Source organism: Alosa sapidissima, chromosome 11 (genome assembly GCF_018492685.1).
Source record: "Alosa sapidissima isolate fAloSap1 chromosome 11, fAloSap1.pri, whole genome shotgun sequence".
NCBI classification, from domain to species: domain Eukaryota; kingdom Metazoa; phylum Chordata; class Actinopteri; order Clupeiformes; family Clupeidae; genus Alosa; species Alosa sapidissima.
In genome coordinates, this window is record NC_055967.1 from 14801684 (window position 1) to 14824973 (window position 23290).

Consider the following 23290-nt stretch of genomic DNA (forward strand, 5'->3'; position numbering starts at 1 on the left):
ATTTACTAAGTTGAAAGCATCATTTCCAGTATTCACAATACAGTATTGTGAAGGATCAGACAGATCTTGTCTGCCCTCTAGTGTACATAAGGGTTTCAACAATAAAATGTATGATGAGAAATGCACAAAGATTTGAGAAGAAAATTAACTTGAAAGGTACAGTTGAACAAAAAACGTAAGGCCTATTATTATTGCGGAAACAGACAGCCAAAGGTGAATGTTATTGTATTGATTTCTTTTAAACTATAAATTCGCTTACACATCATCCTACATGCAGAGTGGCAAATCTGTTCTGTTTCAAAATCTGCTCATTCTTAAAACTACTTTTTTAAATAATAATTTAAACAATAATAACACATACAACAATAGTTAGATCACCAAACTATTCTGACCAGATTAATTTAGGCAAGTATAGAGAATCTATCCAACTTAAAATACTCCTGTTATTAACAGTCAAAACTCTTTAGGACATTTATCCTAAACTAAGCAATCACTAAATGTCACTCCTATTCAGAGCTGGTTTGTCATTCCACTCATAACAATATAAGCAGCATAGTTCTCATCCATCGGCTTCCTTTTGAAGCATATTTGTGATGGGATTGAAATTAAAAAAAATCCTTGATTTCTTCTCCGTTTCAACCCTCTCAATTTAAGATTCTGATAACGTCCTAGCAACATCCTGGATAACATCCTCACAAAATCCTGATTGTTGCTAGAATGGTGACATTTCACCATGTGTTTTCCCAGATCCCATAACATCTGAAGTTACCTTTGGTACAATGGGTCCAAAATGGCAGCTCATTTGACATTGTGTTAATTGATTTAAATACAATTGTGTACTGCATTAAAGGATGTCATAACTGTTTTATTTTCAAAAAGTTATTCTGATATCGGTTCAGTTCACCAAAGATTCTGTGAATGTGGGCTTTCTTCCGATGTAATGAGGCTGTTACAACCAAACACTTTTGTTATGTGATGCAACAGCACCACACACAGGATAAATGCTGTAACTCAACCTCTGAAATGGGGAGAACATCACACTTCATTGGCAAATGTGTGACAGAAAACTTCCCTGAGCTCTGAATAACAACATTTCAACCAGCATCCATTTTAGCACAGTTTCAACTAAAATAAGACATAAAAAAACCCATAAGCATTCTTCACAATTAAAGAAGTAAAATATTGTGTGATCAAAAACCAAACAAACACCACTCACCAATTCCAGAGTTGGCCCCCGTGATGAGAACAACCTTACTGGAGAGGTCATGACCCTGCAGGACCTCCAGGGCAGAGGAGTTGCCATCGAACCTCTTCGGCCTCACTTGCACATCCTCCACAGTGAAGGCCTGGCGCGGGTCAAAGTAGGTGGTTCTCTTATTGATGTGGCTGATGGCACAGGTTAAATGAGGATGTTATGAGGGAGATTTAAACGTCACTTTTAAATGCATTATAATTCACAACTACAAACACACTACTATAGAACCTTTCAACTGCATAAACAAACTAAGGCATTTCTGGTGGCACAGTTAACAACATTGAGCTAATGGTAACTTGGGTAGTTGTGTAGCTAATGGTAATATTTTGTAGAGCATTACGCTAAAAGCTGATTCATTTTCATTTCAAAATTGGCTTGGTTGGTTGAACGTTTCAACTGGAAACCATCTAGGAACATATTGAACAGGTTTAAACATTTACTTATTACAACATTTAAAAAGCTATGGAAACTAAACAAAAAAAGTTTTTTTGTCCCCTAGTTTCATGGACTAGGCCTGTAACGACAGACCATACTGCTACACAATAACAAAATATTTTCTAGTCTTATTCATCCTAAAATAATGGGCGCTGATGATGGGCAAAGTTCAAAATCATAAGTCTGACTAAAACTAATTTCATAATTAGGCTAAATTAATTAGCTAATTTCACACCATGAGTAAGACATGCATTCTATGGTTCATGCAAGATCATTTTGCTTGCTGACAGACTTTGCAATTTGCCTGCCATTTAAAGGAACCATATGTAAGAAATGTATTTCAATTAATCATAAAATGGCCCTGATATGTCACTAGACATTAAGAAATCATGTTCATTTCAAATACTTATATCACTGACAACAGTAGTCCGGCCAAGATATTGTCATTTAAAAAGTTGCAGCCTTCAACTGATGTTGATGTTGTGTTTTGTCATGTCATGTTGTGTTTTGGCCTGATGCACCAACCTCTACCTATCTACTAATCACAAAGTCAGTAGTGTTTCGGCATCTGGGTTGGCAACCTCGAGTCAGGGGGGAGGGGGAGGGGATACACCGCTCTACAGTAATTTGAAAGTGATTGTAGTACCAGTTTTGGCCACAATCTTACATATAGTTCCTTTAAATTAGGGTCCACTCTATCAAATCTAATTCGTTGATGTTCTTACTGCTTCTCTGAAATGACTTACTCCACATAGAAGAGCTGCCCCTTATCATCTGTCTCTTGTTCCCATCCATATGGTAAATCTGTACAATAACCAGTGATCATTAAAATCATCAAAGAAAACAATACATCAAATAGGCTACTTGCAGTGTGCAATCAGAATTCTAACACACTCTGGTAAGCTGCTGTTGTGCGTATAGTTCGTATAAGTCTAATAATGTGGCTGTTATATTTTAAGACAACTTAATGACAGAGTGAGCCAAACCTCCAGCACAGCGCTTTTTCTTCCCAGTTTTAGGATGCTCCCACTGTGTCTTCATCTCATCGTGACTGGAAAAACAAGAGACAGCTAGGATCACTCAACACTGAACCAGCCAGGTTTTGCAGCCACAGCTTTTGACTGCAAAACACACAGGGTATAGGCTAAATCTGGACACAGCCTGCACAAGCCACAGCTTTTGACTGCGAAACACACAGGGTAGGCTAAATCTGGGGACAGCCTGCACAAGCCACAGCTTTCGACTGCGAGACACACAGGGTAGGCTAGATCTGGGCACAGCCTGCACAGAGTGACAGACAGGTGCATCGGCACTAACTTTACACTGCATAGACTATTTCATTAGAAGAGTCCGTTCATTTTTAGCAGTCATGTGTCAGTACAACTGATGACAATAAGCCATCTTAAAAATCTGCGCTTAAGTTTGCTTACTTTGCATAGTACACCCATCCATCCTTTGTAGATCTTTCTTCCCAGCCCGGCGGCAGCTCGTCCTCGCTGTCAGTGTCATCCATTCCAGCGAGTGACATGGCTGCCATGACGAACAAAGGATCAATAACACAAATCGCTTAACACAGTTAAGTTAAACAGTTGTGGGCCACAGACAATCTAAAGAGCTAGTCAGGGGGTCGACTACGAAATTCACAATATTCACGTTGCTGTAATCCTGCAACTGCACTTCCGCAATAATATTGTGACGATGCTTCGAAGTGTTTGATGGGAAATGTATTCACGCAAGTACTTCAAGAGCATGTTTTTACAAAACAAATTTTATACACGTAAAACTGTATTCTATGGGATTTATAATTGCATCACATCGTCATATTGCGCGTATTAGGCCTTTAACAACTTGGATATCAGCTTTCACGTCAAAGCATTGAGTTTTGCTGATGTCCTCATCTCTCATCGGACAACATTGGTGCAAGGACTTCCGCTTCCACATAGCAACCGGAACGCGAACAAGCTGACTTGGAAAAATGGTAACACATATTTTTATCAGTGTTGATTTTAGTGAATTAACGTTAATGCCACTGAATCACAGTAAGTTAGAGGAATGTTTGGGGTGTCCGCCGCATGGCACTAAGAAAAATGTGTATTCATTAGCTTGAAGTTAGACCAATTTCCCTGGCATCGAATAACGTTTACGTTAGCTAACGTTAACTGAACTGAACATTAGCAGCTAGACACAGCCTATTATTATTCAGTTGTCCGATTTTTTGTCACTGTAGGCTAACTGCCTAAAGTAACCAGTTCCTTAGCAAGGCAGCCGAACACTCTTCATACCCTTTGATGTGTTTCTTTAACGTTTTTCTTTTCCAATGTATTACAGGCAGAAGTTGAGGAGACCCTGAAGAGGATTCAGACCCATAAAGGCGTTATTGGAACAATAGTCGTAAACGCTGAGGGTAACGTTAAGTTCATTCGATTTTCATGTAATATTGTGGAACATAGGGCAGCTTTTTTTGCAAAATTGCATATCTATATAACGTTATGACGTTAGTTGTATCTCTAGTTAACGTACAGTCAGTTCGTTTGTAATGTTACTTCATAGAGATGCAACGTTACTGATGTAGCCTACTAGAACGGCTGTAACAGCAGTTCATCTTCTGTCAACTGTTAAGGAATTCCTATCAGAACCACACTTGACAACTCAACCACAGTGCAGTATGCGGGACTCCTTCATCAGCTGGCCATAAAGGCCAGAAGTACAGTGCGAGATATTGACCCTCAAAATGACTTGACATTTCTCAGGATAAGATCCAAGAAGCATGAGATCATGGTAGCTCCAGGTAAGAACTGTATCCTAATCGTATGCCTGTGCAGAAAACATGGCCTTGTTGTTTTTTGCTAATCATTTAAATGAGTGTTATTCTTTTTCAGACAAAGAGTATCTGTTAATTGTGATCCAGAATCCCAGTGAATAACATCATGATGCCCAGCAAGAAAGAGTATCTGACCTGATGAGTGACATCATCTGGCACATGTGACAATACCTGTTTGTATTTATGATTAGCCTAGTTGTTTGTTTTTACATTCCATGTCTTTAAGTACACTTGTCATTCCACTGTTTTTTCAGGGCCACCTTGTGAGATGCCTTCCTTGCTTACATCTCCACAATGCCTTATAGTCCAACTAATATATGGGATGCTTTATGTTGAGGCCATCTGGATTTGTCTTGTAGAACTAGATATCAGAGTTCAGTTAAAACCTGAACATGTGTGATCTTTTCTTTTTGTCATCTCGTTCAGATGTTCACATGAATAAATAACATTAACTCTTCTGCTTATGTATTGTTTGAAATATTGTGAAAACGCTTCAAAAGAATAGAAAAATACAGACATTTCTAGTAGCATTCATTTCAACGGACGCACATTGGATGTAGGTTGCCATGGTTGCACCAGAGCCATATAAAGCCTCAAATAGTTCCCGGAAGTTAACAATTAATAATAGCAGCAGTGCAGTTACAGCAGTATAGACTGTTTGTAGCCAACATTTCAGACTCAGATTTACATTCCTTTGCCTCATCCGAATAATAATAATAATAACAGTAATAGTAGTAAAGTAATAGTAGGCTATCAATAGCCTAATTATAATAATAAACGATCTATCGACTATGACTTTTCTGCTGCTCAGTCTTTATCAGTAACTCATCAAATAGGCCTAAATTAAAAGAGGCTAAAAGCCCAATAAATGTGCCACACGTGATAGCCGAATATAAGATACTTGCCTATCCCATTTCAATTAGGCAGCACTACACCACCACGAACAAGCTGTCATTAAGTTTTTGCGTTTAGTAGGCCTACAACTTGACGTGACGTTTCTTGGGCATTTAGCTTCACCATCACGTCAAGTTGTAACGTATGCGCAATGCCCATCTAGGCTATGAATTTAAGTGGCTTAAAGGCAGCAAAAGTGGGATATAGTGCAACTGCTTCCCCAAAACAATTCCTCCATAACTGTGTATTTAATCGTTTATGTGGATAACTTTCAGTGGACTAAACAAAAGGTAAAGATTTTGTTATCACAAGGCTAGCTGGTTCGTTATATGTCACATCTTCCAAATAGCTGCAGAAGCTTGCACTGATTTTGGTGCTGGCTGTTGGGATTTACAAATACCTATGCACTATAGTGGCACTTCCAACTTGTGTACGACTACCAGTCAAACATTCTGACTTGTGCATTACAGTAATGCCGCTCACTTCTAGGTCATTGCATGTTTCTGCTCAACTCCACCTGCTGGTGAGGGGTGTTACTGCACTTTCTACACATGCAACATTGAGACATAACAATATATGGCAGACAGGCACAATACTTTCAGAGTTTTCTTTATGGTTTTAATTGTTATTATTGCAGCACATCATGAGTCCATCATGAAAAGACACAAAACAGACCAGCATACAGGATCAGGGGGGTATTCCAAGTACGTGGTTTAGTGACAAACCTGGGTAAGTTAACTCAAGAGTAAGTGGTAAACCTCCTAATAGAAGAGCTGTATGGCTTCCTTCTCCTTACAAAACAATGCCATAGGACTCTTGTTGTAGGAGGTTTCCCACTTACTCCAAGTTAACTTACCCAGGTTTGTCACTAAACCACGTACTTGGAATACCCCCCAGGAGTGTATTCGAAGTAGGTGGTTAAGTGACGGATCTGGGTAAGTTCACCCAGAGGAAGTGGTAAACCTCCTAATAGAAGAGCCTTTTGGCTTTGCTTAGTTTGGATATTGAAGCCCCAGACTATTTTATTATCAGGTTCACCTTACCTAGGTTTGCCACTAAACCACCCAACTTGGAATCATGGCCTGTGTCATCATAATGCAGGTCTTGATAAGACTAACAAAAACAAATTACAGTCCTGCCCCTCATAATGAGAGTCAATAATGTAAAACTCGTGGATTAAGGACAAATAATAATGGACTCAGATTTAGAACATTTTTTTTCTCAAGGATTATAGCCTGAGACTGTTTGGTATCACAGTAACATGAAGTCAAAATATAACAACATAAAAAATGCCTTCAAATATACCCAAGGCCTCCATTATTAAGATAAATAGAATTAAATAATATAACACATATACTCTTGTTATATTTACATATAATGCTATTAAAATAACACACTTGAGTGATTAACCAAAAGAGTCATATTCCATCATCTTTTTTTCCAGTCTCCCCTGTGATTTGTTACCCCTGCCAGGCCACCCAGCATCATGAAAAATGATTTCACATTCAGTTTTCTTAGTTAAATGTAGAAAAATAAATTTGATTCTGAACTCAAATAAAACGGGAAACTCATTCACAGTGGTCTGAGCCTGTTTATCCCGCTCCGCTCAGACTTTGTATTTTTCTTTTGCATGCTCACTCAGGATGCAGATATGCTGGATGTGGACACAAACAAAGCAAAGATGAGTGGTCATTGCAAAACATTAGCCATAAGCGTAGAGATACTATCACAGTAAAATGGCATTGTCAAGAGCTGTAACTTACGCTTAGGTCTCTGAAGTACTCATTATAATCTAATGCATATCCCACGAGGAACTTATCAGGGACTTCAAATCCAAAATCTGTAAAAGATATGCAACATCTATACTGCACTTGCACACTTAACCAGACGACCAATAAAAAAGCCTGCAGTAAATCCTGCCGCTCTCATGGCTTTTACATAATTAAATATATTCCAATTGGTTAATGGTACATGCACTGCTCATTTACAGATTTGTTGCATCTGATAAAAGCAATGCATCATGTTCATTGGGAAGATGGCTTTGGTCCTCGTGTGTGCCAATTAGGGACAGTCAGACATAGGCGTGCTGGTGGTTGGTTTGTTTTGTAGGTGCGGGTGCTGAGGTGGGTCTGGTATTGACCATCTCTGAGTAGGCTTATCTTTCAGCCACGACCAGGCCGAGAGCTGAAGTCAGAAGCGAATGACATCTGTGCTCCTGGGATGTACTTAAAAAGATTAACAGATTGTAACCTAAAAGCATTGCATAACACTAAGAGTGGATGTCTGACAGTCCCCTAATACCTGGTTCAACTGTGTTCAGACAGAACAATTTGTTAAAATGGAGTAAGCACAGAGAGCTCTTTTTTTCTAAGAAAAAAAATCTCAGTTTGTAAGTTTTTCTAGGACATGGCAGGAACACAAGGTCACTCACAGTCAGGCCTGTATCCTGAACTCCGAGGTGTCCTCTTAACCAGGAGACTGTAACAGAATAATATGGAACATTAGTCAGAGACTGAATTATGACATCAATCAAATGAAAAACAAGATTGAAACCATTACAGTGCACAGTTTGCAGAAAATCAACAAAATGTGTTAAACAAAAAAACAATACTGATGGACCAGCTACACAGAGATATACAGCAAAGTAAATCATTATATTCGACTGAGGCTACAATGGACTTTTGGACTTTGGGCTGATATTAAATATGACATTGTCATCGTCCATAAACAAACCATGAAGACCATCGGACGTATTGTTAGATGCTGTGAACACCATGTCTATAATAGCAAGACGGACGTCAAAATGATGTCAGCCTAGAACAGAGAGACCTCCCCTCTCATTTTTGCGCATATAGTCAGGCCTTCCAGAAAAGCCTTTTTCGAAATTAAGCTGGCCATCATCACAGGCACTTTGTGCATTCAGCGTTCACTGACAGCCAATATTAGCTCAGTTACTCTGTGCAGTCTACTCAGCGTTTGCATCTTTTGCTTGGCATCAGTGTATATAAAGGCAGGAGAGGAGATGCTGGCTTGCTGCCACAGCGTAAGTTACTGGCACGCCAAATCAAGTCTAATGCTTCACTCTGAGGCCCACACACCATCAGGTCTAAACTTAGTGCAGACAAGAAGAGGAGGGGGAGTGGGTTGCCGTTTAACCATTAATGCTCTCAGCAACGTGCACTCTCGCTTTTAATTCCATCCGCTATATGGGATCCTTGTCATGTGACACGGTCACTCGTTGCGGACAAATGCCCCAGCTCTTCTTTCCCGTTTTGTCAGCATTTACATCCAAGCTGGGAATATAAAACTCCCCATCCCTATTCAAATATGTTATACAATACACGTCCATCCCTATTCAAATACATTATAATACACTTCCATTATTCACTGTTTGGTGGTCTTAAGAGGCCCTACAACAAACTGATGAAATTAGATGATCAGTACCAAGGCATTTGGTATGAGTGTTCAGTGCATTCAGTACAAGCTGATCAGAAATAGGTGGTCATACCTGACTACTTTCACCATTTTGGGATTATAATCATTCAGCAGTGATAGCAGAGTCTCCATGGTTCTGCCTGTTTCCACAATGTCCTGAAACACATACCATAAGACAGACAGCTGTAGCCATACCACATCTTAGGCCTACATAAAAGAGAATTTGTTACCACACAAATGATAATCTTACCTCAACAATCAGCACATTCTGTGGAAAGAAAAACAGTTGCATCAGATTCAACCATGAGTACAACAGTCAAAAATGCTAGAGGTTTACAGCTGTTAAACTAAACTTACCTTCCCTGTCAGGGCAGACAACTCATCGCCACCTATAACTTTCACTTTGTTTGTTGACCGGTCATTCTATGAGAGCAGAAGAGAGAAAATGAGAGAAGGTTCATGCTCTGTGCGCTCAACATGCAAACTCTGTGTTCAGTTCAGTTCTTTTACAGAACTAAATGTAGCATTGTAATTTACAGAACAGAGAATATGTGTGAACACAGAATGAACAATGATAGGCTACTGCTGTTCAATGATTTTTCAAGTCAAGAGTAAAAAGAAATAGAAATGTAGATGGGGCACTCACTGAGTAGCTCTTAAGTCTAATGAAATCCACAGTCAACGGTACAGACTTATCGCAGTTCTGATTAAGTGCCTTGATGAAATCTAGCAGGTCAGCAAAGAATTTATAACCACCTTTGAGCACACAAAGAGCAACTATATGATGTCCTCCCATGTCTCGAATGATATCTCGGGCCAAGCGTTCAGTCCTAAGTAGAATTACACAAAACAAAGATGGGGGAAATGTTGACAGAGAGGACAATGAGTATAGGGAAATCAAATGGTTTTACCTGGAATTTACAGTGTAAACAATATAATTCACTCCACAAAATTTCTGAGGCAAATGAGTTCCCTGTGCTCTTCCACTCACCCCTCCTTCCTTCCCTCTCCCTCTCTCACTCACTCACTCACTCACACACACACATTTTTAATTCAGGTAGCCTATAGATGAAATAATATTGCAGTCGAAACAGGGCTTATGGTCTTATTACAAAACAAGCAGTTCAGTAGCAACCATCTAGCCTACAACATCCATGTAGCCTACACATAGGCTACATTTAGCCTATATCAAACGTGAGATGTGATCAGTCCACTATACCTATCCATGATGAGACCGTGCGGAATGATGACACGGTCTAAATCCTCTTCGTAGTGTTTGGGGACACAAAAGAGACCCAGCTCGTGTCCCTTTTCATCGTCCGATATCTGCAAAGAGGAATACAAATTCGGCTTTACAAACCCAACTAATTTCTGAAGACTTGTCAAGCAGCTATTTCTAAGGACAGCGTAGCCCGTGTGTGTGTTGGGCTAAATAACTTGACAGGTTTAACCAATGGAGTCCTCTGTGAAATAAACTGGTTAAGGTACCGTTTTGATTCTGTTCAAACTAACACATGCATGCTAGTATCCATGTGTGGAACTGTATGGTGCATTGCAGTCTGGCAATATTCGGCTTGCCTACCTATTTGTTTCAGCTCAACTTGTCTGCTGATACTGTGTAGCCAACATCTAGCAGCTTCGATTCGCATGTAACAAGCCACAGGTAACGTAGCAGTCTAGGCTACATTGTTCATGAAAATAGTCGTTGAAGAACCACACCTTATGAAGATATTTACGCTCGTTTTCATCAGTGTTACTAGGACTATCACCAGCAATAGATCCATTTAACCAACCAAAGGTGGAGCCTAGGCTAGTCTACAACACATTATGCCCTATCATTGAAAACGCAGCATCTTACCTGTAGAAAGGACGCCATCCTTGCTGGAGCTCGCCCTTGAATTGTAAACTACGATACTGTTTGTGGAGTCATAACCCGTCAAAACAGGGCAGAGCCTTCAGTTAGCCTACGCCTTCAAGCAAGCATCGACTACTTACTTAGTGTGGTCAAGGGTGTGTGATGCTCCCTGCAGTTTTAAACCCCTACGTCACAATCCAGTTTACCTAATAATCTGATTTAGACGCTCCAACCTGTGCTTTGACAAGGCTACGCCTTTATCGACCACACACACGGACAGTTTCAGAATGTGCCCGTTGTCTATTATTCAATTGTCATTTTCCCTGTCATTTGTCATGCCTGGACCTATACCACAATCCAGCCAAACATCTCATTCAGACACTGTCCAACTTAATAAATTACACTGACTGCGCTTGTGACTGCCGCAACATGAGCAATTGTACCCATGTGATCATCCGTCCTTCCCAATGTTGTCTCTGTTTCTCAATCACGCAGCACATGTCTTTGTCAGTTCACATTTCCAGTCTCCTACTTGTGTCCCTGTCATAGCCTACACAGAGAGAGAGAGAGAGAGATTTGCACACAGTCTTGGCTGTTTACCAGTTAGTCAATTAGCCTAACAGTAGCCTAGCCTATTTGACCCCAACCCTATGGCAGGGATGGGCAAAAATACATAAACATGTATTTTAAAATAAAATATAAAATATACCCTAATTTTCAGTATCAAAATAAAGTACATACTGAAAATGGAGCATAAAATCACAAATATCTGTCTATTTAATCTATTCCTTCATCAGTACATTGACTGTTGATTTAAGTGGATTTAGTGTTGAGAGCAACACATAACCGGTTCCAGGCGTTCCGATTGGATGATCATATTAATTTGCCCACTGATGATTAAAGTTCTCAAGAAAAATAAGTAGCCGCAATGTTAAAGGGAACATGCCACACTGTAAAAAATGACACTACATCTTACTGCAGTAACACAAGTATACTTTACTTACTATAGGCTGAGTGTTCCTACTAGAGTAACATTAGTAATGTGCCGAACTTGCAACAATGGGGTCTAAAACTGGAGATACACGAGTAAGCTTCACAACTCAGACCTGAGTAAACTGGACTCACGCAGTGCACACGCGCACAGTTAGCAGAGGGAGCATTCTGGATTCCACAGCCAACGGTCGGCAGTGTTACGGTGTGGCTGACTTTTGGGATGGGAGTGTAACGCAGCTTCACCAGTGACTTGCTCTGTCCGGTAAGTTTACAGTATGTATTAATGTGTCAAATGTTTACAGTATAGGTTGAACTAACAGCATTTGTGCAAAACTGTACATTCGGTTTCATTAACAGCTGGGGTAATGTTAAGTTCAACTTGCTAAGTGGCCGATATATGCGCTAGCTGCTAACAGTTTGCAGCTAACTGATAGCAGCTATGCGAGTTAACACCAAAGATCTTTGTTAAAGGTGCGATTTGTAGGATTGTTACCGAACGTTCTGCAGGCCAAAATCAAAACACTGGTGAACGTTCTCAAGACTACCAGACGCGAGCCTCTTCTGGGTTGCCAGATGTAATTAAGACTTAGCTAACGTTACTTGACCTGCAGCTGCTTTAACGTTTCTCCAGCCATGACCCAGCTACACATTACGGAAACAGTGAAAACAAAAAATACCTCTCTAACCAACGTAACATATTTAGCTGAAGTTAGCGATGCAGATGAAGTTTAGCCTAGGCTACCTGTTGTGGAGAAATATGGCCAGCTCTGCGTCAGACTTGATATTCTTCGTTTGACGAAGACGTCACCATCTCAGGAAGCTCCTCCGATGTCCACTTAATTTGTTTCTTGTTTAAATTTTGGAAATTTGCCTGCCTCTCGTAGGCGTTCATGACTACAACTGACAGCTGTTGACAGTTGGCCTTTGCTAATTTGGCAACCCAAATAGGAGGACGCGCTAGCCCATTATTAATACGCTATTCTAGAATGAATCGTTCAAAACATAAACGAAAATTCCAAGACATTCCGCCCCGTAACTCATTTTTTTTCCATGGGTTTTACGGGGTTTTACGGGTTAGAGTAATGTTGTCAAATAAGCCATTACTTCAATTCATCGTCTTTCCTTACTCTCTGACAACATATGATCATCATTTTTGGAATGGTTACAGTTTATTTTCCATTATTTCCTACATACTGGACCTTTAACACTGCCTCAGACCATGCAGAGCAGAAAACAAATATTCTAGGTATTCAAGCCCTTTGATATTTTTTATGTTATCGAAGTTATGAGGAAGTGGTGGCGCCTGGGGTCTAGAACTAGGCTGTATAAATTTGCCAATAGCAGTTGTCTTCATGAGCTCTCTTAATGAAGTTTAGCTATGGTTCTAACGTTAGAAGCTAGCCATTTCTCATGAGAAACGCTTGCTAGCATGCTAAGTTGATTCAACACGTGTAAAGATTAAACTGTGTATGGTTTACGTCGATATTCCTACTGTATTGATAAAACAATTAGGATAATTGGACTCATAACCTTACTGACTGAGAAAGCCATGGTCTTTTATCTAAAATCTTTCGTTGTGATTTAGCAAGAGGACTTAGGTTGCAGTGTGTGGAATTTGAACGAATGTGCCGTTATTGAGGTGCAAAATGGCATCCATATAATTCCAACGTATGATTGACATTTTAAATTCTATTGTGATAAATGTACTAGGCCTGAAGCAATAGAGAAAATTAAGTTGCCAAATCATAATATTTTTAGCTTAACAGTATTAATTAGGTCTCTGGAGAAATAATTTAAATTAACATTTAATGTGAAACTTAATCAGCTGTTAAACATGACCAATAGATGCATATTGATAATAATTTTGCCCTCTTTTTCTTTTTGCAGTTGGAAAACTGAAAATGCAGAGCAATGAACTGGACATGTAAGTTGTGCTTGTTTGGATGTGAAGTCAGAGGTCAGTTGCTCAAACACTACTGATTGAAACATGAAGGTTACACCAGAATACAACCGAAAAAAACTGCAGAGGGTGGTGAAAACTGGCCAACGCATCACCGGTTCCTCACTCCCCTCCATCAAGGCCATCCAGGGCAAGTGATGCTTGCGTAAGGCACGCAGTATCATCAGAGACTGTTCTCACCTAAACCACAGACTGTTCACCCCACTCCCCTCTGGGAGGCGTTACAGGTCTCTCTGCACCCAAACCAGCAGGTTCAGAGGAAACTTCTTCCCTGCGGCTGTCAGCCTACTGAACTCTAGCTCTGCATCCGGTGACAACCAACCAACTAAGCCCCCGCCCAATGCCTCCTTGCCTGTGCCTGTTGAGGTGTCCACCATGACCATGGAAACCTTGACGGGGGACACCCAACCCCCGCGGACAATTGCACTACCCTATCCCACCCATAGTGTTCTATTTATTTACAAATGTACATACTGTAATTACACTTATACATGGCATTTTCTACTGTTCTTCATACTATTCATCCTGCACATACACGTATTCTTACTACTGTTATAATGTTACTGTTTCTGCACTACAGTACTGTTACCACACTGCACATAGCTGTATACTGTACATATATGTCTATATGGTTCATACCGAATATCCATATTTATTCTGCTAATACACTGCACATATTTATACCTAATTTATATTACTCTAAACCACCTTCTGTAAACCAACTGTATACTACTGTTTACACCGCATATTTCTTATCCTGTCTATGCACCACCTGTCTTTGTATATCAGATTGCATTTTTCTGCTTTTTTTGCACTTCTAGTTAGATGCAAACTGCATTTTGTTGTCTTTGTACTTGTACTCTGCAAAATGACAATAAAGTTATCTAATCTAATAGTGCCAACTATTTGTGTATATTCTGCAAGTAAACTTTACTATCCAACATAAAGTACCCTTTACAACTTAAAGTAAGGGTAACTCATTTAACAGTAGTAAATACAACTTTGTTTCAAGTAAGCTTTACTTGAGGGCATGAAGTAAACTTTACTAGTTGGAAGTAAGTAACCAGAACTTTAAAGTCTTAAGTAAGGATAACTTCTTCTAAGTAAGCATTACTTGTAGACATCAAGTAAACATAACTTGGAAGAGAAAAGTTTTGTTTACTTAACTTATTTAAGGCAACAAGTTTCCACCCTTTTTTCAAGTAACCATTACTTATTATTTTTTACAGTGCAGAACAACAATACTCAACCTTTTATTTTACAATTTAATTTGGCCTTTTTTACTTTCATTTACAAAAATCCCCTCTTTAATGTCAAAGTGAATGCAGATTTCTACAAAGTAATGTTAATTAAAAATATTTAATAGAAAACAAGCGATTGCATAAAATTAACCCCCTTCAAGTCTCCATTTAGTAGATGCACCTTTCACCACAATAGGAGCCTGCATGGATAGGTCTCAGCTAGTCTTGCACATCTGGATATTGCAATTTTACTCCATTTGTCTTTACAAAACTGCTCAAGCCCTGTCAGGTTGGAAGGGGATCGGGTGTGAACAGCCCTTTTCAAGTCCAACCACAGATTTTCTATAATTGAGGTCTGGGCTTTGACTTGGCCACTCCAGAACATTCACCTTGTTGTCTTTAAACCATTTCTGTGTAGTTTTTCGCTGTATGCTTCGGCTCATTGTCGTGCTGGAAACTAAATATTCTCCCAGGTTCTCTTGCAGACTGAATCAGATTGTCCTCCAGGATTTCCATATATTTTGCTCAATTCATTTTACCTTTACCTTTACAAGCCTTCCAGACCTGCTGTCGAGAAGTATCCCCACACCATGATGCTACCACCACCATGCTTCAAATTAGGGATGCATTTTTGGTGTGTTTTTGGTAATGTGCAGTGTTTGTCTGCCAAACATAGCATCTAGTCTGATGGCCAAAAAGCGCAGATTTGGTCTCATCAGACCAAAGAACCTTCTTCCATTTGACCTTGGATTCTTCCATATGTCTTTGGGTGAACTTTAGTCGATATTTAATAACAGCTTTGCCACTCACCCATAGACGTTTGACTGGTGAAGAAATCAGGCAAAAGTTGTTGTAGGCCTATGCATAGATCTGCTGGAGCTTTTAAAGGGATACGCCACCATTTGGGGAATTACACTCATTTTCCACCTCCCCTCGAATTAAACAATTGTTTTTTACCTTTCCCCAGTTCATCCAGCCATTTTCTGAGTCTGGCGATACCACTTTTAGCTCCAGCCTAGCATAGATCATTGAATCGGATTAGATCTTAGCATCTCGGCCGCTAGCATCACGCTTAAAAGTATAGTAGTATAGTATATATACTTTTTTGATCCCGTGAGGGAAATTTGGTCTCTGCATTTAACCCAATCGGTGAATTAGTGAAACACAAACAGCACACAGTGTACACACAGTGAGGTGAAGCACACACTAATCCCGGCGCAGTGAACTGCCTGCTACAATGGCGGCGCTCGGGGAGCAGTGAGGGGTCAGCCGCAGCCCACTGGTCGGGGCTCGAACCGGCAGCCCTCCGGTTACAAATCCAGAGTGCTAACCAGTGGGCCACGGCTGCCCCAGAAATGAATAAGATTTCCGGTAATTTTCCTATTTAAAACTTGTCTCTTCTCAAGTTACAAAGTGTAAACGGAAAATGAAACGTGGCGATTTCCTAGGCTGATTTGACATGGAACTATACTCTCATTCCAGCCCACTGATCTAAAGAAGTTCTTTATAGATCAGTGTTCCGGCCTAATAATCAAGGAACGTTACGAACGTAGGCCTACTATTGGCACATCAGCACAATGATATCACACAGCACCTGAAAATAGTCCCCTTTGGCTATAACTTCGTCTTCCAGCAACAAGTTTGAGCTGCAGCAGACAAATTAGTAAGTGACTGGATTATTACGAACATAGACTGTATATATAGAACTGGACAGTGTGCCGTCTGTTAAGAGTGATGCGAGCGTTAGTCCAGAGCCCCCTGGTGGCTGGCTGCAGTACAATGTGTAACTCCGCCCATCCCCATGTATTTCAATGGCCAAGTAGCCAACTTTCCGTGTCACTTTTCTCACCTAAAACTATTTTTGTATCAACAACTTTTTATTCGAAAAAATAGTTTTCAAGATGCTTCAATACACACAATTTTTCTTTTCTCGCTGAAATTATTTTTTTTAATGTTATATTAACAAATCTAAAAAGGGCGTGTTTACACCTATGATTGACAGCTGGCTGGCTGCAGACACGACGCTTTATCCATTATGTTTTACCGTCTAGGCTGCAGACACTACCACGCCATCGCTCACTTATTTTAACGACACCTGATTTCGACACATAATCTAACCTAAATAAGTGTTGCTGTCATTATCATTAGGCTATATCTTATCACAGTCTGACTAAATACATATTGATAGTCATACATTGTGTAGTTGTTTGTAAGAGACATCGTTGTTAGTTGTTACAGATTCTTTGTGAAAAAAGATATGTGCTGTTCTTTCGTAGATGCTAAGTATATTAGCTCATAGCATGCTACATCATGCTAGCATTAGCCAGTTGATAGGTAAAGTAAAAGGGCTCTGCTATATTGATCCGAAGTGACGTTAGCCATAGTCCCCATAATTTACAGTCCTACTTGTTTAAAATGGTTTAACGTAACCAGTGATTGCCGCCATCATCGTTGCAACTTCATTTGAATACATTTTGTCACTGGAGAAGGCGATGTTAAGTTTCATTAACGTTAACTCTTGCTTAGTTTTGCGAATGGCAATAAACGCCACCTAGCCTGCTAGGTCGACAACCTCGGTATGCCCATTTATGAATCAGCCCGACAAATAACTTTACTTGTGTTTTAGTGAACACATTATTGGACCATAGCTTAACGTGAGGTAGGATTCAAAGTTACAAATGGACAATTTGCTTAGTATGCTCATAACAGCGGTATCTGAAAATGCTGAGTTAAGGTATCGTTGTTACCTGCGATTGCACTGCTGGAGAAGCATTTTGCATTGGTATGATTTGATCAGGTATTCCCAGTGATGTGTAAATCCTCCCATAGACGTACCCCATTTCAAAATAATACGTCTAAATTGAAAACTGTGACAACTCATTGATAGGCTCTCTCAATATGTCTGTAATCGTATGCCTCTACCACAGGCTTGCTAGTCTTTCACCAGAGAGGGTGCTCCATTATAAATAAAAAATGTAATGCTGCAGCTTTCATGTCAGCTGTAAAAATATGAGAACATGGACCTACTACATCAGGATACTCTGTAAACATTTTACACATAATCAGGAAGCTACTTTGCTGTTCAGTGTGTGATGTGTTTAAAGTGGTACTACGTTTAAAGAAACATTTTTATTCTTTGTTTCAAGTGCATAAGAAAATACCCCATTATGATGATGATGGTTATGGTTACCCTTAACAAATACAAAACAATATAATACTTAAAACAGGGATCAATCAATAGCCTAATGAAATAAACAATGAGGGGGGAAAGCAATAATAAATAATAATGCCCATTCAATCAATAATATCAAAAACATGGTAAGACTACATTAAAGAGAATATCAATAATAAAAAATGTAAAATTAATCAACAGCCTATAATGAAAATAAAATAGTACTACTGCATACAAACCATAATGTATAAGAAGTGCTTAAAAGACCAAAAACTATCACAAGAACGAAGAGCACTGGGCAACTCATTCCACCAACATGGAACCACTGAGGAAAAGAGTCTTGAATTTGACCTAGCGTTTAAGACTGAAGCTCATCAGAAGACCGCAGTGGGCGGTTGGGGATGTATATCTTGATCATTGAATTAAAATAACAAGGAGCAGATCCAGTCAGTGTCCTATAGGCCAAAGTGAGAGATTTAAATTGAATTCTGGCTACTGTAGGGAGCCAATGGAGAGTAACTAGGAGAGGAGTTACGATGTGTCCTCTTTGGCTGATTGAAGACCAGTCATGTTACAGCATTCTGAATGATATATCACACAAAAGAAATAAAAAAAAAAACATTCAATATTGATTTAGTATCAACAAATAATTATTATTTTATTAACGTCTACATCTTTGTGTAGGCTACAGTTAAATACTAAGCAATGGCCTCTGACTTAAATACCAAGGCAGTTAAATGACCGTGGTATGGTATAGTCTACGTGATACACAGGACTACACAGTAAACCCATTTAAAAAGCATCATCATCTCAGTACACCCATTTAAAATAGGCAAGGATACGTATTTAATAACATTTGGGGTTGCTCACAGTATACCCACCACTACAACTAACTAACTAGACTACACCACTGGTTAAATGGCGCATTGCAATTTACAATTTGTGTGAGTTCAGGGGCATACAGAAAGTTGAAGTTTGGGTGACATCAATAAAGAAAATAGAAACAAAGGGATGTGTACAGACTCAAGTATGAATGAGGTCACATTAACAGAAGGTTCAGAGCAGCGGCAGACTTTCCTTGGTGCCACGCAAGTTATTGAAAGTCATGTGTTTTCAGAACGTAGTGGTGCTGTGCCATGTCCCATGTATAAGGGGCTTCATGTTGATCCAGTGACGGTGGGTGATGATGTCAGGGAGATGGATGTCAGGGGACTTGGAGAAAGGGGGAGGACATGGCACCTCAGACCACTCCAGCCAAACCACTTCACGTAGGCATTCCCTTGCTTGCAGACTAATGTAGATCATGGAGACCACCTTGCCGCCACCTCCAGTACATTCAGCCATCACCCATATCTTACCTGCAAAAAGGAAAGTTACAATAAAGTTAGTCAGACAATTTTACAACATTACAAAGCATCTAATCAGGCACTCAACACCACTAGTAATACCAATTAATTAAATATGTGTGTGCAATAAACTTTACAGCCTACCTAATGTTAACTACACATTTAAATATGCGGTGTGAATGTTATTAACTTGCGTCAGCTTGAAAAATAACGTTATCAGTATGACTGATCATGGACGTTAGATGACAAACTAAGGTCTTTCTCAAATGTTCACGATATCCCTGGGAAGTGACTGGTTCTTGGCGTAGTGTTTAATGCAGGCGTTTCATTTATCGATCATTCACTTATGCGGTCTACAACTACCGACCTACCGATCTATTTTTTTACAGTCTATGCTACCGACCTACCATCACAGAAGTAGCTCTAACAGGTGTCTGTCGTTAACGTTAGAAAAAATGCAACGCTGGCAAACTGGCTAGTAGTTACATTAACATGACGGGTTGATGAGGTCCATGCTTCACATTACGTTAACGTTAACTTGCGTTGCTTTATCACATCATACCGTTGCTTTATCACATCATATACTGTACTGACTGTCTAGTGTTATTAATCCCCATGTACAGTCAATGGTTACTCCATGTTGAGATGGCATACATTAAGATTGAGATATTTGAAAACAGCAACAACTAATAAATCCAAGTATATCATGCATCGACTGTTACGGGAGCTGTGTGCTAATCTTCACTTCAACGACTAACTTAGCCTCCCGTTAACGGTAACGTTAATGTAGCTGCTAACGTTAGCATCTAATTCGCTGTCCGTATTTCTGTTGTTAGCTCATTAGTATTCACCATACTAAATTGTCACAGTCTATAATCAACATAATAAGCTCTCTTAGACGTATTTAAGAACACCAATAGACAAAAAAAAAACTTTTCAATTGATACGCAACACTTACCAGACAAGAACAAACCGATTGTTGTTTGTACTGTTTAGCTCACTCACAGCCGCAAAATTCATCCAGCCAGCTAGCCTTCTGCGCCGAGTCGACCTGCGTTGTGGAAAGGAGAAGGGGGCGGGTTTCACTTGACAAGGGGCGTGTTTAACTCGCTGAGTGGCAACTGAGTGGGCGTGCCTGACCGCGACTCCTCTTCACTGCGCATGCTTCAACTTTTGCTGCGCAGCCGCACTTCAAATTGGCTCCAAATTTTCCAAGATGGCGTCGCCTCGGCGGCTTCAATTCCATAGAACACTGTAGAATGCAGCCACACTGTCCAGTTCTATATATACAGTCTATGATTACGAATGAATGAGTAAAATGTAACAAATTGCTTTACGGCACTATACACGCCAGGCAGGGGCGGAGCTACGTGGTGGCCAGGGGGGGCCACGGCCACCACTGGTCAAAACTCGGCCACCCTGCTTGCCACCCCCCCAGTCTCCTTCAGTGAAAAGTAAAAAAAAAAACCGATTACTGACTGTATTGGAACATTAATACATTTCAAGTGTGGAAGCAGCTTGCCCTTCACTTGCCAGCAAAGCAGGGACTAAACAGGGATTGAAAGTGGCCATCTGTTAAAAACACTTGACAGTAGACTACTACTTAACCTCAGTAACAACAGAGTTGATGATGAGTTGGAACATTAATGTTAATAAGATGTTAGAATGTGTCACGAATCATGGCAAAGTGAGCTGCGTCGGGCTGGTGCTGTTAGGTAAAGGCTAGTCTCTGACATTGACGCGTGGGGCTGATCAAAAATAAGCGGATTCCTGCGGTAACATGGTTACAAAAATATTTCGATAATATTCGGGTGAAATGTAAGCAAGCATATTAGGCACATATCTCCTGACAGCTCCAATAAAAGTAGACTAATATGCCCGAATTTAAAATATGTTTGTTTGTTTGCTGTGCTTTCAGACATGATTCATCTTCAATAGCACAATGGCTTAATTTCTTAATTCCGAGCTAATGACAGTCAGCCTTAGTGTAAGGCTAAATCTAAACAATTACAATAAATAATTTCACTATTCCCATGTTAAAGTACTTGGAGTGGATATCAGAAAGAAATATAGTTTTTGCCATCAGTATAAGATTAAATATTTACATACAATATTAGTATTTATTATTGTTATTGTTGTTCTTTGAGTTAACGTCATTTGAATAAGACTGATTAAGTAAGGTGCATTATCATAATGTACTTTTTTATAGCATTAGCCTATTTATGGAAAATGTATTGAAGTGGACAACAAACTGTTTAATGGAAAGCTTCAGTGTTACAACTAGGTCTATATCAGCTAATATGATGTTCAAACTGTGGAGTTTTGTTGGTAGGCTGTTACTTGGTTTGGTGGCATATTTGAAGTATTTCCTCTGCTAAATAAGTTCAACCAGGTCAACTATATTTCTGAACTTATATATTTATTGGAAATGTGGACAGTATTTCAAATACCCACCATACCATTTACATTAAGATTATGATAATTGTGCTTTCTTCAATGCCACATTTGTAACATATTAAAGAATGTCCCAGTGACTCCAAAAGACTCCCAGTGTGCTCCAATTTTCTCCCTAAAGTAAAATATTGTTAATGTAATGTGTTGAAGTGGTGCAGTTTTAAAATGAAATTTAAATTTCAGGATGAAAATGACTGAAAGGTGTGTTTTGTACTAACAGATGGTATTTTCAAACTTTTTGCAATTGTCCAGATTCTCCTTTAGCTAATCATTAAGAATGACATACAGTATATAATGTATATAATCACAATATAATCACATACTGAATTTTATAGAGTGGGCTATCATGATTCAGTGATAGATAGATATAGATAGATATATACTTTATTGATCCCCTATAGGGGAAATTCAAGGTCCCAGTAGCTCAAGGAAAGGAAATAATAAATTGACATCACTAATAAGGACAGTAAAAGATACTAAATCAAGGATCCACATGAATGTACTAAGGATGTATAATCATGAGGCATTTGCAGTAACAGGGCAGGGACTGACCTTGTGTTTCAGTATGCAGTGGTAAGGTGTGTTATGAGGTGTGTGTCATGGTGGTAGTGCAAATAAGTCCAACAGTGCAACAGCGCAGGGTGTCATGGTGGTAGTGCAAATAAGTCCAACAATGCAACAGCACAGGGATTAAGTCTAAAGACCAGCAATAAATATGGACAATATAAGAGACCAGCATTAAATATAAGAATTATAGCAGCAGTGCAAGGATAGGTTGACGTATTAAGGTTTGATGTAATAGGGTATCAGCCATTGGTCAAGTATGAAGATAGACCACAGTTCGGAATAGGGGATGGAGGGAGGGGTTGTGCATGTGGGCTAATATAGCCAGCAGACAGTGTAGACAGTGTAAGCAGTAACACAGTGGGCCAGGGGACAGCCTGTACAGTCAGAGGACCTGGAAGTGTAGAGGAAGGTGTAGAGGCAGATAGATTATGCAGACAAATCTATCTCTCCTCTTCCCTTTAGTGAAGCATTGAAGAGTTGTATGGCCCTGGGGACAAATGACTTCCTCAGTCTGTTGTGCACGCAGTGAGCGTAGTCTCCAACTGGTCAAGCTCTTCTGCTTTATGTTAGTGCTATGAAGTGGATGACAGTCATTGTCCAAAATGTTGATCAGTTTGTTCAGGGTCCTTTTGTCTGATATTGAAGTGATGCACTCCAATTCAGCTCCCACAACAGAGCCAGCTTTCCTTACCAGCCTGTCTAGTCGCCCAGCATCCTTCTTCTTAGTGCTTCCTCCCCAGCATACCACAGCATAGAAGAGGACACTAGCAACGAAAGACTGGTAAAACATCCAGAGGAGCTTGCTGCAGACGTTGAAGGACCGCAGCCTCCTCAGGAAGTACAGCCTTTCTTGTAGAGGGCT

General features: G+C 39.7%; 3 protein-coding genes across 5 annotated transcripts in view; 1 reads left to right on the forward strand and 2 right to left on the reverse strand.

The window, feature by feature from the left end:
- wwox (WW domain containing oxidoreductase) overlaps positions 1–3515 on the reverse strand; it is a 171904-nt gene extending 168389 nt beyond the window's left edge. For 2 of the 3 annotated variants that reach the window (XM_042110094.1, XM_042110096.1), the window contains exons 1-4: positions 3121–3514; positions 2677–2741; positions 2437–2494; positions 1217–1386 (exon numbers count right to left, since the gene is read on the reverse strand). In XM_042110094.1, the coding sequence (XP_041966028.1) occupies positions 1217–1386; positions 2437–2494; positions 2677–2741; positions 3121–3227 (400 nt within the window). In that variant the 5' untranslated portion in view covers positions 3228–3514. Of the gene's footprint in view, positions 1–1216; positions 1387–2436; positions 2495–2676; positions 2742–3120 lie in introns of all 3 variants that reach the window. The other variant, XM_042110095.1, reaches the window with a different exon arrangement.
- A 4-nt stretch (positions 3516–3519) lies between these two features.
- Positions 3520–4968, forward strand: LOC121723899 (dynein light chain roadblock-type 2). The gene is made up of 4 exons (XM_042110100.1): positions 3520–3668; positions 4019–4094; positions 4311–4478; positions 4570–4968. Exons 1-4 carry the CDS (start codon positions 3666–3668, stop codon positions 4611–4613), a joined length of 291 nt encoding a protein of 96 aa, XP_041966034.1. The 5' UTR covers positions 3520–3665; the 3' UTR covers positions 4614–4968.
- Positions 4969–6976: 2008 nt separating this feature from the next.
- Positions 6977–10951, reverse strand: hprt1l (hypoxanthine phosphoribosyltransferase 1, like). The gene is made up of 9 exons (XM_042111036.1): positions 10699–10951; positions 10060–10166; positions 9487–9670; positions 9198–9263; positions 9091–9108; positions 8914–8996; positions 7837–7883; positions 7169–7245; positions 6977–7059 (listed from the first exon to the last, which is right to left on the reverse strand). The coding sequence occupies exons 1-9, from the start codon at positions 10714–10716 to the stop codon at positions 7012–7014; spliced, it is 648 nt and encodes a 215-aa protein (XP_041966970.1). The 5' UTR covers positions 10717–10951; the 3' UTR covers positions 6977–7011.
- Positions 10952–23290: the final 12339 nt, after the last annotated feature.

What these genes read in the sequence shown, in the direction of transcription:
- hprt1l (XM_042111036.1), bottom strand. An exon ending in CACGGTCTCATCATGGATAG is followed by an intron (nt 9,671 to 10,059) that starts GTATAGTGGACT and finishes AATTCTACTTAG; the next exon opens with GACTGAACGCTTGGCCCGAG. An exon ending in AAAATGGTGAAAGTAGTCAG is followed by an intron (nt 7,884 to 8,913) that starts GTATGACCACCT and finishes ATTCTGTTACAG; the next exon opens with TCTCCTGGTTAAGAGGACAC.
- LOC121723899 (XM_042110100.1), top strand. An exon ending in AATAGTCGTAAACGCTGAGG is followed by an intron (nt 4,095 to 4,310) that starts GTAACGTTAAGT and finishes TCAACTGTTAAG; the next exon opens with GAATTCCTATCAGAACCACA. An exon ending in TGAGATCATGGTAGCTCCAG is followed by an intron (nt 4,479 to 4,569) that starts GTAAGAACTGTA and finishes ATTCTTTTTCAG; the next exon opens with ACAAAGAGTATCTGTTAATT.